Consider the following 21,899-nt stretch of genomic DNA (forward strand, 5'->3'; position numbering starts at 1 on the left):
ACAGGCAAGGCGGATCGCGCCTCCCGCTGCCGCCGCGGGGCCGCCCCTTCAGTGAGGCACCGCCCTCCTGAGGCTGCGCGGAGCAGCCCCGTGCACTTCCCCTGCCTTCCGGCCGTCGCTCGCGGCCCGTCGTTTCCGGGCGCAGGTTGCGGAAGCCGCGGCTCCATGTGGCGCCGGCTGCGCTCCGCCCTCGGGAGGCTCCTCGCGGCGCCCGCCGCGCCGCCCGCCATGGAGCGGGCCGTGGTGCGGTGTGTGCCCTCCGAGCCTAAGCTGACGCTGCGGCTTGTGCTCCCCGACGGCAGCGCCAGGCACATGCAGCGGGACAAGGCGGAGCCGCTGGGCCGGGTGCTGGCCCGCATCGCCGCCAACACCGCCAAGGGTAACGCCAAGGCGGCGAAGAAGAGCAAGAAGGCGCGGGCGGCGGGTTCCCCGGCCGAGGAGGCGCCGGCGGAGGCGCCGGCCGTGCGGCTCTTCTCCTGCGATGGGGAGGTGGTGGCCGAAGAGGTGCCCAACGCGGCGGCCTGGCAGGACGGCGCCGTGCTGCACATCGGGGAGGCGCGGTACCGTGTGGAGCGCAACCGGCCCGCACTCACCGAGCTCCGGCTGCCGCGCTCGCTGCTGGCCGGCTTCCCCGTGTGCCCCAAGGTGAGCACCGAGTTCGCCGCGCCACAGCACTGCCTCTTCCGCTGGTACCGCGAACAGCGGCCCTCGGCTGGCGGGGAGGCGGCGGCCGGTGATGGCCCAGACTGGGTTGAGACGGCGGTCGTCGAGCGCGTTTTCATCCCCTCCAACGCGCTGGTGGGGCTGCGGCTGAAGCTGCAGTGCACGCCCGGGGACGGGGCGCAGCGGTACGGGCTGCCCCGCGAGGTGGAGAGCAGCGGCCCCGTAGAGGCTGGTCCTGGCGCCTGCATCTTCGACTCCCGGCACGCCTACACCAGGAAGGTCTGCGGAGAGGGCTCCGTCCGCACCGTCACCTACAACATCCTGGCCGACATCTACGCCCAGACGGAGTACTCCCGCACCGTGCTCTACCCGTACTGCGCCCCGTACGCCCTGGAGCTCGACTATCGGCAGAACCTGCTCAAGAAGGAGCTGGCGGGATACAGCGCCGACCTCATCTGCTTGCAAGAAGTGGATAAATCCGTCTTCGTGGACAGCTTGGCTCCAGCTCTGGATGCTTTTGGGCTCGAAGGGCTGTTCAAGATTAAGGAGAAGCAGCACGAAGGCCTGGCCACTTTCTACCGTAGGGACAAGTTCAGCCTCCTTAGCCAGCATGACATAGCTTTCAGCGAAGCCCTGCTCTCAGACCCAGTGCACAAGGTGTTGTGTGATAAGCTGGCCAAGTACCCCTTGGTGCAGGAGAAGGTGCTGCAGAGGTCATCTGTACTGCAGGTGCCAGCTTTTACATGCATTCTTTCTTTCTCCTACTGCTTCCAGGAAGTTGCAGCCAAGTTAGGCTTGTTGAGTGTCAGATCAAGGAGAAGGGAGGTGAGGAAGAAACAACGTTAAACATAAATAGAACAGTGGTATATTCTGTGTTAGCTAGATACAGCAGAAGAGCAACTTAGGACCAAGAACAAAATACTGAGTCTTTACTGAACTGGATATATGGCATTACCAAAATTTGGTAAAAAAGGCAGAACTGCTCACTTTCAGATGAAGACAGCAGTTGAGATTCTGGACCACGATTTGAGCCCATGTTGGTGGTATTAGCTGCCAAGTTTTTCACTACTTACTCTCCTATGTCAGCATATATATTCATAAACTTTGTAAATGAGTTCTAAATGAGAATCAGCTTGCTTTAATAGTGGCATTTGTGACAGTAGGGAGAGAAATAAGGTTGGACAGGTTTGTGAGCTTGATTCCAGAGGGTCTGCCAGCAGAACTAGTCTGTAAATACAGCTGCGTAAGCTACAGGTCTGTGTCCGGGATTTCAGAAACACTCATTGGTAAAAGCTTCCTATTCGTGGGCTGAGTAGGAGTAACAAGATTTCCTTGATAACTGAAATGGCCTCTAAATTTATGTTCAGTTGAACTGTGCAGTACTACAGTTTGCTTGCTAAAACCAGAGGTGGGAGAATAGAAGATAAAAGTCAAGAATACTACAGTGTTAGCAACATCTTATGACAAAATATGGAATGGATAGAAGCAAAAAATAAGCCGAACCAGACACTTATGGGCAAAACAACATTTGTCAAATACCTGGATGTATTGGCTGATACCCAGACTTTATATAGAAGATAAATAGACTCAACTTAGGAGCTGTATTATTGAGTAGTTATAAGTATCAGATTCTTCAACTGGATTGTCACAAAGAAATAGGATAACTATTGCATTTTTAAAAATGTGTAACCTAACCTCTGTAGTTAAGCCTTACCAATAACTGCTTTTTCTCTTGAAGGTTTCAGTTCTTCAGTCTACAAGTGATCCTTCCAGGAAGATTTGTGTAGCTAATACCCATCTATACTGGCACCCAAAAGGTAATTTTGTCATGTTCCTGTATGTGGGATAACTGGGTTTGTAAAGGTTTTTGTCCTTCCCAGGGAGATTGCCCCCCATTTTTTGCAGCTATAACCTTTGCTGCTTATCTACATGAATCAAAGCCAGGCTGCTAGATCTATTTATTTTCCTTAGAGCAAGATTGTTCTCATCTCCCTGGGAGTCAGAATACAGCTGAGAACAAGACAAGCTGTGTTACACACAATGCACCCAAAGAGTAGACCATAAAACACAGCTGGTGTCGTGTGTGCTCATGGCTTCCCAGACCTATTGTACCTGAGGTAGCTATCTTGGCTTATTGCCAAAAGAGCAACCAGATTGGGCTATGGAAGCTTTTAGAAGAGATTCTTCTTTAAATTTCATTTTCTTATGGTTCTGTGTTTTTTGGGAATATCATTAGGTTTGTTGCCATGGCCTGGAAAGCTGCTGTAATATGGGGTGTTGAAGGTTCAGAGTTCATGCATGTGCAAGTTTAAATTAAAACATTGTCTGCCTTTCCAAAACTTTCATAGTCATAAACTTCAAAAGCTTCCTTATGAAAACTTCTAAAATGTAGTGCACAGAAAATTTAAATGAGGTGTTTTGGAGCTACATATGATATGAGCAACTTGGGAAAGCCCTCCTCTGCTTCAGTGACATATTTAAAGTAATATGTTTTTATGTTCTTAGGTGGGCACATCCGTCTTGTCCAAATTGCTGTAGCCTTGTCTCACATCAAGCATGTAGCGTGTGACTTGTATCCAAGTATACCAGTCATTTTCTGTGGAGATTTTAATAGTACACCATCATCTGGAACTTACAGTTTCATTAACAGCGGTAGCATTGCCGAAGATCACGAGGACTGGGTTTCAAATGGTGAAGAAGAAAAGTGCAATATGCCTCTAAGCCATCCTTTCAAACTGCTAAGTGCTTGTGGAGAACCTGCTTACACAAACTATGTTGGTGGGTTTCATGGATGCCTGGACTACATTTTCATTGACAGGAATTCCCTAGAGGTTGAACAGGTCATTCCATTGCCAAGCCATGAAGAAGTAACAACCCATCAGGCTTTGCCAAGTGTTTCACATCCTTCTGATCATATAGCACTAATATGTGACTTGAAGTGGAAATAAAGTGTATGGTGCTTTTGGTGGTTTTCAAACAAGAAATTTAATGCTGGGGAATTGAGGCTGCACCCTGGCTTGATGCTACTAAAACGAAATTCAGAATGATCACTGAAAAGTTCCTGTGTTTAATGGTTTTACTGAATATTATCAGACTGTTCAGAATATTTGCATGACAACTTTTTCCTTTCCCTTTTTATATGCTAATAAGAAAAAATATATTTAAAACAGGGGGGGTTGAAAATTGGATTATCATACACATTTTTACTTGAGCTTTTAAAGGATTAAGAATTTTTTTGAAAAAAAAATACATAAACCTGATGTAGGAGGGTCCAAACTCAACCCTGCTTAATTCAGAACCAAAGGCAGAACATGAAAATAAAAGGGTTTGGTTGCTTCAGCCTCAGTGTAATTACTGTCATGAGAAGAGAGTTTTTAAAAGCTAAGTTAAGTTCAGAAATTCTCTTTCACTTACCGTAACTGTAGCCAAATTTTCTGTTAAGTGGCATGAACAATGTACATGCACCTACTACCTTCTGGAAAGCTGTTCTTTAAATTACCAGTGAGTAGGCTTTCTGTCAACAGTCAGCCATGTTACATTCAAGGTTATAGCTGATTTGGAAGTGTTGTGCTTGCCCACTTCATGTTGGGTAGTGAGGGTAACTAGCACCTGGTAAAATTGGACTGCTTCTACTGTGAACATCTGTTCCTTCTGTTGTTTACAATCACTGGCAATGAAATAAATACAAAATCTTAGGACAGCCAGCTCTGGATGGGAGGGAAGTCTTTAATATCATTGACAAGCAGGGGCGAGATACAGAATAGCTGATGTGGTGCATTAGCTGTATGTGCCTAAATCTTTAAAATGACTTGCAAACCTTTATCACAATTCTGTTTTGTTGCTCTATTGCATACAAAGGTGACCTGAATTTTTAGTAGGGTTTGTATTTGCATTTTTTACCTTCTAGAAGGATTCTGGTCGTCTTTAGGAGATAACTTGGATGTGGGAGATGTATTTTATGCATACCTTCACTGAATGTGTTGGAAGGGTTTAACTATTTAACCAGCTTCTTTCCCTGCATCCATTAGTCCATATGGAAAAAACAATTTCAAAACCATTTTACAGGATCTCCCTCCTTCCCTGAATAAAGTTCCCTTTTCAATTGTCTGTGTTGTCAGTTGATTCTTTTCCTAGTTACTGGTGTCATTCATAGCAAAACAAGTCCACCCAGGTTGACAAAAACTATGTACCCTGTCTTTGCACAACTATTCACCTCCACTGCATTCTGGTGGCTGTAGGGTATGGCTGGGATTCACTAAACTGTTTATATACTACTAAATCTAAGCAGTCGCTGTTCCATAGAGTATTGCTGAGAGTCATCAGTCCTGTCTCTTGCCCTAGTACGTGCTATATTGTGAAGGGTGATGCTTAGCAGGAGCTTAGAAAAGGCTACAGAGCAGCTGTTTACATGTAGTTTCCAGTAAAATTACTAATGTTTTTTGTTACTGGAGTATCTGAGCATCTAACAAATTGATGCAGATAAACAACTGCACTGGTAAATCCCACAGGCAGGTTTAGCCTCTGAGGTTGTACAAGGCTAAAGAGATACAGGCCCATAAATCATATCTCCACAGGACATGACACCTCATGAACTATCCAGAGTTTTTTTACCCACTGCACATAAGCACACAGGTAAATGGAAATTGGCAAAAGGGCTGTTCCACTAATACATGAGTTAGTAAAATCCTGTATTATTAAAGGTCTCATTTAAATGTCCTTTGCAACTATCTTTTTTTTTTTTTTTCAAGCAATATGAGCAGTTAACCTTCCATCTTCTCATCCCAGCCTCTCTTGCCTGATCCTGCTCTACTGTGTCTGAGTTCTGGCTACTTGTTCCTGCTTGTGCCATACCAAGCTAAACCAGAAGTGAGGCAGCTGAAAATACAGGGCCTTTAATTTCTCAACTGTATTCATTTTAGTGGCTTGTCATGTCCTGAGCTTATATTCACCATAAAGCCTCCTGTGGCCAAAGGGCAAGACCAGGCTTGGAAGTGGATGCAAGGGATCACTGCCTGGAGTAAGGTATTCACTGCTTAGCAGATCTGCTACAAAACATAATAACACAATAACACAAGATGTTATTGAGTGTGAATTTATTGTAACAGGCTTTGGCGCGCTTTTATGTAAACCTTCAGATTTTAAGTTTTGCTAAACCAGTGGTTTAGCCAAGGCAAGGGCCTTTGGATAAAAAGCGGGAGTAAAACCAGGAATGTGGCAATGGAAGTGGTAATCCATGATGCAATGCATCATTGCAATGGAGTGACGGACAGTATTTGCCCTGTAAAACTGGACCCTAGATACTTTAGGTGGGTCCTTGATCAGTTTTTGTTCTAAGTCCAATTAAAAAGTATAGTGTAATTTAATTTTGTGTAGGAGCTGGATGTGATGTCTGTACTCTTCTAGGCTACAACACTGATAATAGAAGTATCAATCATTCCTAAACTTCAAGATTCAGGAGTGGGGAGAAAATCTTGCAAACAGAATGGAGGCTGTAAACCTCTTATCTATCTGGGCAAAGACTATTTACTCTTGTAGTAAATGAGGGAAAGCTCACACCTAGAGATGTAACATTTCCAAGCATACAACATCTAAAAGGGCAGAAAAAATAACTGGAAGATCTGTTCAAGAAGAAAAGCAGTGTTAGCACCTTGAAAACAACTGAAAATGACTACATCACAGCTGAGTCAGAGGCCGCCTACAATTTGCAAGTCCAACTAAATGCCACTGAGTAATGCAGGCTGATAGACTGGCAAGAGAAATGTCTCAGTCACTTAAGAGTAGTAAGACTGCAATTGTTAAGCTTGTAAGTGAAGTTGCATTACTTGCATAGGCTAACAGGGCTTCCCTCGTAATTTTAAAGCGTTGTTCTCCTCTTCTTTAACTACGTATCTCCTCTTCTTGAACTACGTATCCATTACAACCAGATTCCTTAATCTTACTTTCCAAAACACACTAAACCCCTGTAACTTCTCCATAGTACCAGAAGATGGAGCAGCTCAGAGAATAGACTTGCCTGGAATTGTCTCCCTTCCAGGAAACAGCACGTCCCCTCACTCTCTGTCTTGGTACTAGGGTTGCAGCCTCTGTCTCCTTGCAGCCCAGGGGAAGCTGGCATCTGCAGGAAGCAAGCGTCAGGGAAATTTACTGGAACAGACCCAGTAAAATTAGATTGCCCTTGCACACGGCAGATAATCCTTCACTATCTTCAGGATATCTCCATGAGCTAGTGCTGGAGATTCTCCAGTCAAAGTACCCTTCGTTCATTAGGAAAATGCAGCAGCAGTACAGGCTGACTGCCAAGAGCAGCACTGCCAGGAACTGTTTTCTGCAGTGGGAATGCAGCACTAGGGCCTGGGTTAGGAAAAAGTCACAAATCAAAAGAATTGTGATTTATTTGGGGGGGGAAAAGCAACCTTTAGGTACACCTTGGACCCATATCCCCCATGCTCCGAAACTACATTTATGTCCATGTGAGGTAATGTATGGTGCTTCATATTAAACATAAGGTGATTTTAACTCCCATTTTAGCTCCCCTGCACATCTGGACCTTGCCCAGCCATTAATTCTTCCTCTTTATCTCACCTCTAGAACCCAGATTTGTAGAAGCCCCACTGAGCTTGTCTCCCACTTTATTTCATAAACCTAAACTCACTTGCATTCCTCTTCCAGCAACTGGAATACTCCATATCCTTCACATCACAAAATTGGGCAAGAAGCTTACTGAATCTTTTCAGTGCTTTGCTCTCTGTAGTTAAGCTGGCAGTTTGATACACTGAAATAAAAACTCCCGTATATAAATACGACTACAGTGACCTCCCAGTGCAGAACAACTTACCCGCTGTTTGAATACGGGAGCTGGTGCTACACAATGGAAAATTCCAGCTACTGTAACTCAGCTTTTCCCATCATTACAGTAGAATGAGGAACAAATTTTAGCAGTCTTGCACCTGTCTGAGATTTTGAACTTCCAAGACAACAGCTGAGTTCAGGTATTTGACTTCTGATAAAGAAATGACAAATAAAGTTAGTATCTGAACTCTTTAACTGACATGAGAACATTGGACCTCCACAGGCATTTCCTCTGCCTCCGGAGAGCAGGGCTGTATTATATGTTCCTACTGATATGCAACGTACATACAGGTCACGGTTACTGCTCTTGCCAGGAAACAATGATTTTAAAGAATGCCATAAAAAAAAAACCAACCAAACAAGTATTTTTACTTATCCACAATGTCTTAAAATGACAGTCAGTGCCTTTAAAGCAGAAGAATTGCACTGTGTTCAGGTAAGAAGACCAACGTACAAGTTATCATTTTGGTCAGTTCAATAAAGCATCACTGCCACAACCAATGACTTTACTGACAGACAGCCACATTAATGGGCTAGGATATGGATTTCAACACTGCATGTGGTCCTGGTACTAAGAGAGATAAGGCAGCATAATAATAAAAAAGTCATCAGGACGACATTTGTTCTTGTACCAGCAGAAAAGCACCAGAGCTACAGAAGCAGCACCAACTGCAAAGGAAAAAGAAACTCACCAAGATTCCAGCTCAGAGCAACATCCAGTAAGAACAGGAGTAACGAACTGCTTCATGTTTGTCATCTGAAGACAGCACAACTGAGCACATGCACTAACCTCAGGGATTGGTGCTTTCAATCAGGAACACTTAATCTAGAGTGTACCTTGAAAACGTCGACTTGAGAAGAGCTGATGAGAACGTAACAACCTGAGCAAAAGTTACTCACTTCTGTCAATTGTGACATTATTCCACAGCTCATCAGTCTTTTGTCCCTTTCACAGCTTATTATTATGAATAAGCTGCTTCTCTCAGAACCAAGAGACCTTCCTTCCAAGACAGCCTTACAGAGGCACAGTTAATACAGACAATACTAAGATGCAAACATTGTTTTAGTATCAGAAGTGTGATCTTAACCATTTACAGGAAGATTGAAGCACTTGCTCCAGTTCCTCTCATTGCTCGTATTAACACCACAGTGAGTACTCAATTACACGCAATAACTTTATTGACTTTGTCTTACTACACTTCAGTGCCAGCTGTAGCCTTAACCTCTCATGCAGGCTCAGGACCTCAAGATCTATATTACTGACTCAGGGAAACTACTCATTTTACAGCAGAACCACAACCTATTAGTAAAAAGCCAGGCACAGCGACTGTGAAATACCAACTTCTATACACATACTGTAACTCAAAAATGTAGTGGCTGAACAAAGCTCACCTAAACCCAAGTATTTAATTACTTAAAAGCCTTTCAAATCATTAAACCAATGAAATCTTCATCTCCACCAAACAAAATGTTTCCTTCAAGATACCTGGCCTAATTTGTTTCTATCTGCTTTTTTATTTAAAGTCTACCTCTCACTTCTTCCTGGGAAGAGGAGATGGTGTTCCATTTGTCACAAACATTGTTTCACTTTAACCTACCAGGACTCCCAATACAATCTGTTAGGGACAAGCTGCCTCTTCTGAACAAAGTGTTCTTTTTAAGGTTTATTTCAAGGAAATGCATTGCTGGAAATATGCATATTAACAGTTACTGACCCAGTGCATGATGGATCAACTTTGGTTAATACATAATCAGCAATTCATTGAAGTACAAGCAAAACCCTACTCCCCTTACACTGTCTCCTGGGTTTCTGTTACATACTAAGACGGATAACAACCGTATTCAACACCTCTGGCATTTTCTCTGGTTAGCTGTATTCACAGTAACTACTTCCTAGAAACTTAAACCTGTTACAGCAGAAGTTGCCTTGGAAGATGCTCTTAACTGGCTTGAGTTTACCAGACCTTGTCACTGGGACTCCTCATAGCAAGGATAACAAGAGTTGGACTAAAAGTAATAGAGAAGCATAGGGTGAAACTGCAAAGAAACCACGCTTTGGGTTTATCAAGACCTGCAACCCATAGAACAGAGTATTTCAGCTGAAGGACTGAGCCAGATTTGCATTCATATAGCAAGGCAGGCAACAGAAAAACAGATACTAAAATATCTAATAGGAGCAGCCTCAAAAAAACAACATTAATTTTGACCTTTGAAGTATAAGGGGGCAGAAATACGAAAGCAGACAGCAGCAGCTGCACAGCGCTGATTTTTTGGGGTGACTATGACCATGAATAGAATATTGACTAAATTCCTGTACCAGTGTTCAAGTTAGCTTCCCAGTGAGCCACGAACAGAATGTGTGATTCTCCTGCTAGAACCCACAACAGTTTTCAAACGTAGATACAACTAGGAAACAGACATGCATGCTTTCCAGGCAGTTGGTACTTGTTTTATTACAATTTTTGTAATTGTTAGTATTTTAATATCTGGACATTTTAAAAAGAACTTTAGATTTACAACTTTGAAAGACACAGAATTCTATGTCTTGCTGACAGCTACCCTACTGCACTGTATACAACTTTGTTGCCTACTTTCCATGTCCTGCTCTACGTAGCTCTGAACACGAGAAAATCCAAGACTGATGTTCACATTCAAGCTGCAGGAAAGCTCAGTATATGGAAAAAGAATAAGTGACAAGTTACAGTTCAATCATTTCAGGAATCAAGAACAGCATACTCAGAACTATACATTTTATCATTTTATTAGGAATAATTCCAAGTGGGTTATGAAGAAACTAATCCATTGAGTCTGATGAATTTCCAAAATTTCCTTATGAAGATATGTTCACCAACAAACAGTAAAACTTCAGCAGAACTATTATACACTGGGCAAAAATAGTCAGGCTGATACCAAAAAGCAACATGCAACATAAAAAAAGATACGATATAAAGGAAGACAATCTGCTGAATATTAAAAACAACCTCAACATGAGCTCTTCGCAACCAGCACAGAACTATTCTACCCATCAAATCCAATTCACACAAAGGCAAGTTGGGCTGACAGATCCCAAGGATTAATAAAATGTTCCTCAGTGCAGTAGACTGGTATAGTGTTTTAGAGCATTTCCTTGGCTGGAACAAGCTGTATCAGGAATTCTTTTTGGCAAGGGAGAGAAATAAATACATACGGAATGCTACATTTTGAAATCAGCAGACTGTCTGAGGAATGAAACAGGGCATCAGTAAACTAAAAGTAGCAGGGAAGAAAAAAAAAATTAAAACATTAATTTATTTGGGCTCAAAAGAGTATTTGAAACAGATCTTAAAGATGTCACAATAACTATATTCAGGCATTTAGGCTAACAAGGGCAATAAAATCAGAAGATACACTTTTTCCAAGGTAAGGAGATTTTTACCCAAGCATATTGCTACCTTTGCAACATGTAGCTCGGTAAGCAATAATTGGCAACAAAATAAGTTGAAACGCTGTAATATCCTGCCCAAATATCAGTTCCAGATACTGTAATAACCAAGATGCAAACTAGTTTTGTTGTAACAAGCCTAGACCACTTATATCAAACATGTCCCTGGTGAAAGTCATCCAGTTTGAGTTAGCGTTTTGAGAGTTCATTTGACAGCCAGTCAAGTCCCTCATACAGACCAGTTCCTTGTGTAGCACAGGTAGCCTGGACATACCACTGTTAATGCAGAACACAAACAAAAATTCAATTTAATACTGACAAACAGCAAGCTAAGTTATCACAGCATGTGACACTCACACTCACACACACACACACTCAAATCGTGTTCCCTGTGCCAGAAGTGGAGTCAATACTGAACAGATGGTATTTTTAAAAACGTTGAGAAGTATATATAAAATAGATGGGGTTCAGGCTTTATCCAGAAACTCAGTGTTGGCCTATCAAATGCCAGAACACTGTTTAGGGCATCAAAAACCAAATACTGAACCTGCACTTAGTTTACGAGCTGAAAACTGGTTCGTTGCTTTTGAAAGACTGCTTTCCATTTCAGGAAATGGACACGAAATATCTAAATGAACAGAGGTCTACAACATCTATTATGGATATAATCTTCGTGTGTCAACAGAGACATCAGGTGAGTATTACAGAAGGCTAGATGGTTTGGTGAAGCAACCCCATGTCTCAGAGGTGTGTGCAGATGGAATGTAACAATTCAGAAGCTACTTAATTTCCCCCCATCTTTGTAGTGGTAAGAATGCAGAATGAATTTTCTCCTCCAGAAGAACAAATACTGAGAAATGGAAAAGGCCACCACCTGCTCTGTCAAACATTTCAGTGACAGACAGGAAAATTTGTACTGTTTTCCAGGAAAAGGCAAGACATGAAACACCTGCAACAACTGAACACACTGGATTGTGCTCCTAAATCACTTATTTTGAACAAAGACCATAAACTATTAACTACAAAGTATTACAAACTTATGTTTACAATCTATAATAAAGGAAAACAAGAGTTCATCACCAAGGAAGTTTAGCACTTACAGTTCTGTTACGCAGAGACTGAAGACCTAGTTTATCTGTCATTTCACTGATTGCCATGGCATTTGGCAGATCCTGCTTGTTCGCAAACAGAAGCAGCACGGCATCTCGCAGCTCATCCTCCTGAAGCTACAGAAAAAATAGTTGTTATAAGCTCAGTTGAATACTTTTTTGGCTTCAACAGTCACTAAAGAAACCTGATTGAAGAGTTATAAACATTTTCATTCCTGCTTCTGAAGTCACTAGCAAGTACTGAGTGAAATTTAACTAGCATCCAACAGAACTTCTCCTACAATGAATGAAATATTTTTTCAATAGGAAGTTTCAATTTATGGGCACTTTGCTGCTGAAATTCTTCACACCTATTTGTTTTTCAAAAATTCCTGATCTGTTCCATTAAGGTTTTATGAAGAAAAGTCCTGACATAGTAGTTTTTGAGCTAAAATTCTCTGCACAGCTGTCGTTACAACTCAGCACACTTATGTGAACCAGAATTACCTGGTGGATGCAGTATGTACTGCACAAGCGCTCTGGAATTTTCAAACCCTACATCTCTTAGGGAAGCTGATGAACACCCAAAACTATGACAGAGTATAATCTTACTTCAGAAGGCACTGATACTTACCATTTTCTGCAACTCTTCTGCAGCTTCCTGGATTCTCTCTCTGTCATTGCTGTCTACCACAAAAATGAGGCCCTGTAAGAAGTTATGAAGATTTGAAAAAACCAATGTAAACATTGACATATTTACTATTTACAGTACTCTTTAAACCCAAAAACCCCAAAAACTGAATCCTGTGACTGCCTCCTCTGTTTAAGCAATGCAAGATGCCTGTCTAAACAACTAAGTAACAGCTTTCAACTGTAAAAAAATCTAAAGGCCTTCTAAATTAAAGAAGCATAAACCCACAGATGTCGGTTTACAGATTAGTATGTAACTCAGCCTGAAAACTTCACTTTTTCTCATTGTCTTTAAGAAAAGAAAAGCATCTTTTAAAAATAATAAGGGGGTTAAATAAGGAACTGAAATTAACTATTACTGTATTCACAACAGCACTTTGCTAGCTCCTTTCTGTCAACCCAGACTTCTCCATTTTACTGCACCAACTATGCATTAGGCTGCACAGAAGTTTCTTGGAAACAACTTTAGACTCAACACATAAAACCCCTCAACACCACCACCCCAAAAGCAAGAAACAAACCCCAACCCCTGTTCTCCCACCAAAACCCCACCCACTCCCAAAGCTTCCTGATACTAATAAGCAATTTAACTTACTACTTATAAGCTGAAGAACCACATTTATGTCACCAAAAATGTCAGCAGTCACACCAATATGAAGCTGACACGTTCTAATCAATAACAAGGTATTTCATGATAATTTTTGATACTCAGCATACTAAACACACTGATAGAGCAAGCAATAGCTGTATATTTTAAAGATGATTATTAAAAAAAGAGTATGTAGAAGGGTGTTTAAGCAATAGTATAAGCTAATGCCAGCTCAAAATAATTGAAGGATGGACACAGCAAAGTTCAAGAGTTCCTCACAACAATCCAGCAGCTCTGGCCCATTACAGAATACTGGTAGAGCCTAAAGGATTTCATCCTTGCCATGCTACAAACATGACTAGACTCTAAGCCTTCAGGGTAACAAACTAGCTTCAACTAGAATAAATTCTATGTGTCCCTCAACACTTACAGGAAGTAAAGAGCCTTTCTGAAAGGAAGGGACAGGAAACAAGTTTCCATTTACACTCTACAGAACATAATGAGACTTTACAAAACAGGTCTTTACCTACTGCCATCTCCGAACTCTTACCTGTGTGTTTTGGAAATAATGCCTCCAAAGAGGTCTTATTTTGTCTTGACCACCAACATCCCAAACTGTGAAACAAATGTTTTTGTATTCTACCGTTTCCACATTGAAACCTGAAAATAAAAAGAGTTAAATCATTATAAATAGTTAATGCCAGTGTTAAAATGTAATTCCAACCATGTGAAAGATCTCTACTTCCTAAGTTACGCTTCTCCCGAGCGTATATAACATGGCTTATCAAAACTGAATTGCTGGAGCAAGAAGAAAATCAACTCAAGAGGAGAAAAAAAAATTAACCACTTAAATTCAAGTATACCACCTTTGATTGAGCAAATCTTTCAGTCACAAACTATGATGCTCATGTCTGGGAGAAGTACTGCTGCTTAACTGGCTCCTGTGCTTAACTGAGCATTGGTTCCTGGCCACTGTCAGACACAGGATTCTCATCTAGATAAATCTTTCGTCTGACACAGTTGTTATGGCAGCACCAGAAAGCCCGTGTTTGTCTCAGTTTTTATACTAACAGCAAAGATCACAAATGCCTATCTCTAAAACACAAACTTAAAGTAATAAGAATGAAGACATAACAATTGATTATCTTACCGATAGTTGGAATTGTGGTGACAATTTCTCCTAGTTTCAGTTTATAAAGAATAGTTGTTTTGCCAGCAGCATCCAAACCAACTAGAACAAACAGAAAATTTGAACATGAACTACAACCTCTTAAGTTAAAGATGTGCCATTTTATGTACAGAGCATTAGTTTGTTTTTTTTTCCTGAGAAGAAACAGCTTTTTAAACACTCCAAGTCATTGCTGATACACTATCATGTGTTTCTCTCCATCTCCTCTACCCAGCACTGAAAGACAACAAGCAGTGAAGAAGAAAAGCTCAGTAACACGCTTTCATGCACAACTCACAAGTTTCTTGTCATCTTCCCTAGTATTCGTGTTGCTTAACTGAGTTTTATCATTCAGTTTGAAAGATTCTGCTGTGTATGCCAGGACAGTTTCAAATGCTGAGCAACAATCTACAGTCAGCACCTAATCTCTAATTGATCACGCATTTGCTACTTCATACTCAAATTGGGGAGTTTCACAGGCACCTGAACCAACAGGAGCTACACTACCAATGGAAGACACTTCAGCCTCCCGCTTTCAGTCTCTTGTGCCTTTGCTAAAGCATTTCTTTCGCACTGACAGAAACACAGACATTAGGGAACTCTGCTCTCCCTCTGCATACACCTTAAGGGCTGTAAGTCTTCAGGACATCACTTCCATTCATGGAGATCTACCAGGATGCTTTCCTTAGGAGTCTCCACTTTTGTTCTTTATAGGCTGCCTTCTGCACTGAAATTTGCTCTTCTGTTTCTACAACAAAACTTAACTTGCTGGTTTTCGATGTAAGTTACGTGGAAAATATGTGATCCTTAAAAAAATTACAGGAAAAATAAACTGAAGCCTCATTGCCAATAATAAACTGAGCAGCATCGCCAGTATTGCAGGGGCACACTGGAGTTTTCTGAAATTGGCTACGCAACTGCTTATTATTAGGCATTTCAGAACACATAAGAGCAACTCAAAATACAATTCTTTATGTTAGGATCCAATGCCTAGCACATAAGCACCTAAATAAACAGTAGGTTCCAAACACCACCACAACAGTTTGAATAAAATATCTAGTTGTGAAACTTTAAATAATCAATACTACTTTGCTGAAACAAAAATAACCACTGAAGAATTAATTAACTAATGCTTGCACAAGAAACCAAACGTTATCCTTGTCTGCCAACATTAAGTGTTGCAAGTTAATTTTCGACTTGGTGACTGCAATATATTAAGCTTTAAGCGGTTTGATGACTTGACTATTAATAATACAACTGTTTCCTTAGCACTGCAATAAAATGGAATTCAAAATTACCTACTTAATCAGAGTGAAACCAAACTCTTAAAAAGCCTCCTCTTTCTCAAGACAAAAACTGCTGTGACAGCAAACTAATTAGAATAGCTATCCATAATTGTCCTATATTCTGATAGTGTCAACAGGATGCCAACAGAGTTTCTTTGATATTATCATAGAACCACAGAACCAACTAGGTTGGGAAAGACCTTTAGGATCATCAAGTCCAATCATTACCCCAGGACTGCTAAGACCACCACTAAACCATATTACTGAGGGCCTCATCTGTGAGTTGGAATAATTGTTAATATCATAAAATAAGAGAAAAGAAAAAAAAAAACCAAACCTCTACCATCCAAACCAAATGCTCAAATGAAAATGTAACAGTTTTAAGTTTGCTATTGTCTCAGTGTTGGTCTCTTTCAGAACCACACACAATCATGAACATGGTACAGCAGAAGTTTCACAAGAGCTTGAAAATCATGAATCTTGTAAGTGTTGGCATTTTCCTTATGCCAATGAAGTCTCAGATAGCCTTAGAAAACCTTTCAAGTGACCTCTGAAACCCTCAAATACTCCATGTACACTGAAAACAATGTTTTGAATAGCACAATGCCTGAAGCCCAACACTATCCTCACACAGCTCAGCTTCAAGTGGGGATTTGTAGGATGTCTATATCTTTACAGCATAATGTATGTACATGATACATATGTGACAGTTTTCCAGTAAATTAGCATTAAGATTGCTTACTGAATTAACGCTACACATACTCATGAACTCTTCTCCCACCCCCCCAAACCACTTATCAGTAGAACAAACACTGTTTGTTAACAAGATTTGTTAAAATTAGCAACGAAAGATGGCATTACCTGCACAAGTGGTTTTAGTGTGTTCAGGGGTTATACTGAAGATACAGACAAAGAAAAAGAAAAAAGCTCATCTCATTTCCAAGCATATACACAGGGTGTCGAGAACCATTTGAAGATACGACTCAGAGTTATGACATTAGAAACTAGTCAGGAATTTTAAACTCTTTGCCAAATAGAAGAAATCGGTGCCCCAGTTATCCACTGTGCTCTTGAACCAGGACCCACTGACACCTCCACTGCGTTGGCAGAAGACTACCTCAGCTATATAAGCACAAAGCCCAGAGACTTTGCTTAAATCCACTCTTAGCCACAATTCTGATTAAGCTGCTGGACTTTGCACTGAGGGAGGCTGAGTTATAGATACGGGCTCTCTTCTTCTGACTCCACACTTGAGACAACAGCTTTTAACTGAGGGAAGGCAGCTTTTGCAAATCACTATGACCACATTTGCAAAAACTGCCTTTTTTAGCCAAATTGCAAATGTCTGAGCCAGCAATTGCCTCAAAAGCATAACCTCCATTAATACTTCTTAGCAGAATTTTCCATTTACCACCCTTTTAAGAACAAGAAATTTCTTCGCATTTGAAGCAAATCACATTTAATCGTTTTAGCTGCTAGGAACTGTAACTATTGCTTTTAGTGGTCCAAAAATAAATGCGTGTTTACATTTGTACTGGAACACTAAATGTAAATCTATGAGCTACTTCCATGTCAGAAAGTTGAAATTTACTTAACTCTCGGGATTAAAACCCACATTTTATGTGCCCAAATAATGCAAAGTACATTTATGAATCTGCTTTTACACTCTGATTCTACTGCCTTACTGACCACTGCCAAGCCCAAGGTGTAAGAATCTAAATGTAAGGTCTGGTGCTCAGCAGCTGTACCACAAAGCAGAAAGATTACAATGAAGTGCAAGTGGGAAGCACAGACTTGCACTTGCAGACATTTATCTTTAAACCAAGTCAAACATCCTCTTCCTCTAGCTGAAGAAAAAAAGAGTATCTACAATGCTTTCATCTGCTGTTAAACCATCGTGGTTCTAAGCCCTTTCCTACTCTTAAAGAGTTTTATTCACAGCTTGTCAGTCGTGTTTCTGGATCTCGAGCCTGCAGTTCACTTGTCCCTGGGACACCACCCCTGTGACCACATGGCATTCCTCATTTACCAACTTCCTACTTTGATCATGGCTGCCTGAGCTAGTATCAAGGCATCTCAGTTACCACAGCACAGAACTTCATATAGAGAATTTACTTTTAAATAGAACCCCCATCAAGACCAAAACTTTGTCAGATTGATCTTTCCAAAGTTGACTATAGAACACAGCATGTTAGTGCTTCCAAAATGAGTGTGTCCCATAATGATAAAAGGGGTATTTAATGGATTCATGACATTCATGTTACAATAAAAAGCCAGCTTAAAAACCGTAAAATTAACAAATCCCAATTTAATACAGGTTTGTATTCCTTAGTTTTTCTTTTACCTTAAAACCAGTTCTCTCAAAACTTGTCTAACCGATCCTTTATATGCTATTTCTCTGTCAGGTTTCATTTCAATTGGGTAAGTCTTTGGGCGACACAAAAGGGTGATTCTCAATACAGTTTCTCAGGAACACATGCACAAAAAACCCAAAACCACACAAACAAACGGGGGTTAAAAATTAAAACCAAGTAAAAAGCAGCTAAGTAATTTTGTGCTGTACAGTGACACAATTTCCAAAGAATCTCACCTTTTTTCCCCCTATGCATTTAACAACTACATGTGTACTTGAAGCTCCTGAATAGCGCTTGCACAACTATACCAAGGCACAGAACACTAAATTATGATAATGAAAGGTACACAGTGAAATAATAACTTCTTTTTTAAGCACAAGAAACTGTAAGTGAAGAATTTTCCAGACAGCTACATGTACAGTTAGGACTCAATTTTTCCATTCTAATGCCCTGGGGTTGCCTAGTCTAACTTCAAGTCATCCAATCCTACCCTACAGTTATTTCTTCTCCTTCATGTTACGTTCATCTATAAAGATGGCGCAAGAATTATTTTACATGCAGTTCCTCAGAATGTTAACTCAGTATTTCTGAAAAACATGGAATTTGTACACGAGCATTTTTTAAGAGACAGAAGTTCGGTAACAGCATTCCACTAAATGTCTAGCCTTTATAATAAGTGTAGTTTGGGAATAAAAAGGGTAAGTTTGTCAGGTTTGCTGTTGGTAATAGTATCTGATGAGAAATAAAACTCTGCACAACGCAATAACACAAAGTCTGTCCTAAGAGCTAAATTGATTCTACTTTAACTTGAATTCTGCATAAACAGGAGAAAGCTGTGAAAGAGAACTCTGAATTATAAATTAATCATCTGTTCATTACCAACTCACCCATATACTACTTCCCCCTACATATTTCTCCATAAACACCTTACCCCATAAAGCTATTTCATTGATACAGTACACGCAAAAACTTACACGCCTAATGTTGTACAGCTCAGTTTCAAACCATAAACTGCAACTTACCACCTTGAGGGAAAGTTTAATTCAGGCCCTGTATTCATTCAGGCATCTCTCCTCAAAATGCCATGAAGAACTTTCTTCCACTTTACAGGTACAAACTAATTATGTCATATCCAATAAAACACATTCTGCTTCTAAACATGCAGTTTAAGTCCTATGCTACACTCTCATGACAATGCAGCAGAAGTTTTAACCTCTTGTACTAGAGAACAAATCTGGTGCAGTCCCATGGTCTCATCCAGCCCTGTATTTTAGTATAATGCCTTAAAAATTATATTTAAGAAAAGCAGCATTTGAACCAACTGGTGGAAAGCACAGCTCCCTAACTCACATCTAACCTAAATTTGAACTGATACCCCACCAGTGAAGAAATGAAAGCCTTGCAAGCTCTTTTGATCTGTATGATGTTGCTTTTCTGTGTTCATTATTCTGCAGAATGAAACAGAACTACAAATACCAGAGATGCTATCTCATCCTACAGGCAAGCTCATCTGAAGATCTGACTTTTATTCATTTAGAGTTATATGAAGAGTCTGGCTGCTAGGGAGACAGTCAAAACTATTCCTTGAAATCAAAAGATGTACCAAGTTGTCTCAAAGACAAAAACTACTGGGCTTATTTTGAAATGGATGAGAGTCTCTAATTTCAACCAGAGAAGATAAAATAAGTATTACTGTGCCTGCAATAAAGAGCTCTGTCATCACAAAGCATACAGAGAATATGGAAAATTGTAATTAAAAAAAGCTATGTTATTGTGTCAGCTGTGCATACACAGGCAGAGCTGAGTAGTGTGCCAAGAAGTTCCACTGCTAGGAGCCAGTCCCTTTACTGCCCATATTGAAAGCAGCACTCCATATAATTTCTTAGGACACGCTATTTCAGTGAATGGCCCCAAATCAAGTTCCATGCACTTTGGCGGCAGAATCCGAGACAAATGTTGGGGTTAGGACCTGTCTGTACCTAACGCTGGCGCAGGAGGGAAGGTGGGTGGAAGAAGGCAGGGCAGAGCTGCAGTGGAGGAGGAAATACCAGATGCAGCATGTGCTTGCTTTGACCTTTTGAACCGCAACCTTAAAGTGAGAATCTTCAAGAGCCACTCGCTTCAACTCTTACACGGTCTGTGTCAAGAGAACCAGAATTTAATTCTAAATAAATAATTATGGGCAGCCAGTAAAACTAAGCACTGGAAAAGAAATCCACAGGACTTGATGGGTTTGTACACGATTTACAGGAGAATTAAAATGCATAGATGCTATACCAAAACCACCTTTCACAGGAGTCAGACAGACACCGCTGCTACCGAAAGCCTGCCATCATAAGGTAATTCCTGAAGCTCGTGGCGTTAAACACCTCGGGCTTTGTCAGATCCTGCTCGAGGAACCGCACTGCTCGGGGGCAGGAACCGCCAGCACGGCCGCGATCCCGCTCGGCTCCCGGTCAGGGGCTCCCTCCCCCTCCGGCCGGTCTGCCGCGGCGGGCGGGCGGGCACCGGCTGCGCCTCCCGCAATTTGATCTTTGTTCTACGTCCTGCTCCCGGCGCAAGCGGAAACGCAGGTGCAGGGCGCAGGGGCTGAGGCTGCCCGCCCGGCCCCCGAGGCGAGGGGCTCCGGCACTGCCCGTCAGCGCGGCCGCGAACCCCAGCAGCGGGACCGGGAGGGGGCAGAAGACGGGAACGCGACGGGGAAGGAAGGGCCGATATATCCGGATCCACACCCCTTCCCCCGCTGCTCCTTCTCTCCCCTCCGCTCCTTCGCTTCCCGACCGCCCCACAGGCCCGACGGAACGGGGACAGCGTTCCCTATCCCCCACGACCCGGGACGGGGCAACTCCCCCCGCCTGGAGCCCGCACCCCCCACACCGGCCTCCCCTCCCCCATCGCCAGCGGGACGCGGCCGTGAAGGAGCGGGCGGGCCTGGCGGCGGCCGCACCAACCGCGGCGCCAGGGCTGCGGGGAGCCGCTGCCGACCCTTACCCATGAGAATGCGCATCTGCTTCTTGCCGAAGAGGCGTGAGAAAAGCGAGGAGATGGTGAGGCCCATGGCGGCTCCGGCGCAAGGCTGGGCGGCGGCACAGGCAGCGGGAGGGAGGGAAGGAGGGAGCGCGGCCCGGCTCCCGGCTGCACTCGCGGATCCCTCCGCGGGCGGAGGCTGCGGCGGCACCGACTGATAGAGCACAGCGGCAACAGCGGCAGCCGCGGCGCTGTGACCGGGAGCCTCCCTCGCTCGTTCTCTGCCACGTCACGCTCTCCACGGCCGCCCCGGCTCCAACGCGGACAGACTCACGTCACGCTCGCCACATCCCCCGGCCGCGGAACCGCCCCTCGCCACACGGCAGCGGGGACTGCAGCTCCCGGCAGGCGCCGCGCCGCGCTCCCCAGCGCACGCCGGGGGATGTAGTCGAGCTCTTCGGCCCCGCCTCGCCGCGGGGGCCGGCAGACACAGGCAAGGCGCAGCGCGGCGGGACGGGAAGTGCAGTGCGGCGGGAGCCCGGCGGCTCCGAGGGCCGAGGCCCAACGCCGCCCCGCTCCCCCTAAGCCCCAGTGCAGTTTCTGGTCCCTCGGCGCTTCGGCTGAGGCAGCGCGGCCGGCAGGCTCTGCTGCCGCAGGACAGCTGAGAGCACGAGAGAAAAGCAGGGGGTTCACAGTAAAATGCCTCCTCAGAGACCCGCCCAAATACACCATGGTAGCAACAGCACCGGATGATTGAAGAATCAAACCACCCCAACCCCCAAAAGCTCTATCACAGGAACACCCACTACCACAGGATCTTCTGC

At 42.9% G+C, this 21,899-nt stretch overlaps 2 protein-coding genes across 2 annotated transcripts; one reads left to right on the forward strand and one right to left on the reverse strand.

Moving 5' to 3' along the window:
* Nucleotides 1-104: 104 nt before the first annotated feature.
* On the forward strand, nt 105-4,580 carry PDE12 (phosphodiesterase 12). Its single transcript, XM_061455908.1, has 3 exons — nt 105-1,392; nt 2,402-2,480; nt 3,169-4,580. Exons 1-3 carry the CDS (start codon nt 166-168, stop codon nt 3,609-3,611), a joined length of 1,749 nt encoding a protein of 582 aa, XP_061311892.1. The 5' UTR covers nt 105-165; the 3' UTR covers nt 3,612-4,580.
* A 5,677-nt stretch (nt 4,581-10,257) lies between these two features.
* On the reverse strand, nt 10,258-21,282 carry ARF4 (ADP ribosylation factor 4). Its single transcript, XM_061455909.1, has 6 exons — nt 21,100-21,282; nt 14,451-14,531; nt 13,851-13,960; nt 12,656-12,727; nt 12,034-12,159; nt 10,258-11,209 (listed from the first exon to the last, which is right to left on the reverse strand). Exons 1-6 carry the CDS (start codon nt 21,164-21,166, stop codon nt 11,123-11,125), a joined length of 543 nt encoding a protein of 180 aa, XP_061311893.1. The 5' UTR covers nt 21,167-21,282; the 3' UTR covers nt 10,258-11,122.
* Nucleotides 21,283-21,899: the final 617 nt, after the last annotated feature.

Source organism: Pezoporus flaviventris, unplaced genomic scaffold (assembly GCF_033815535.1).
Source record: "Pezoporus flaviventris isolate CSIRO_AGI_PZ_B2104156 unplaced genomic scaffold, CSIRO_AGI_Pfla_v1 ptg000021l, whole genome shotgun sequence".
Taxonomy (NCBI): domain Eukaryota; kingdom Metazoa; phylum Chordata; class Aves; order Psittaciformes; family Psittacidae; genus Pezoporus; species Pezoporus flaviventris.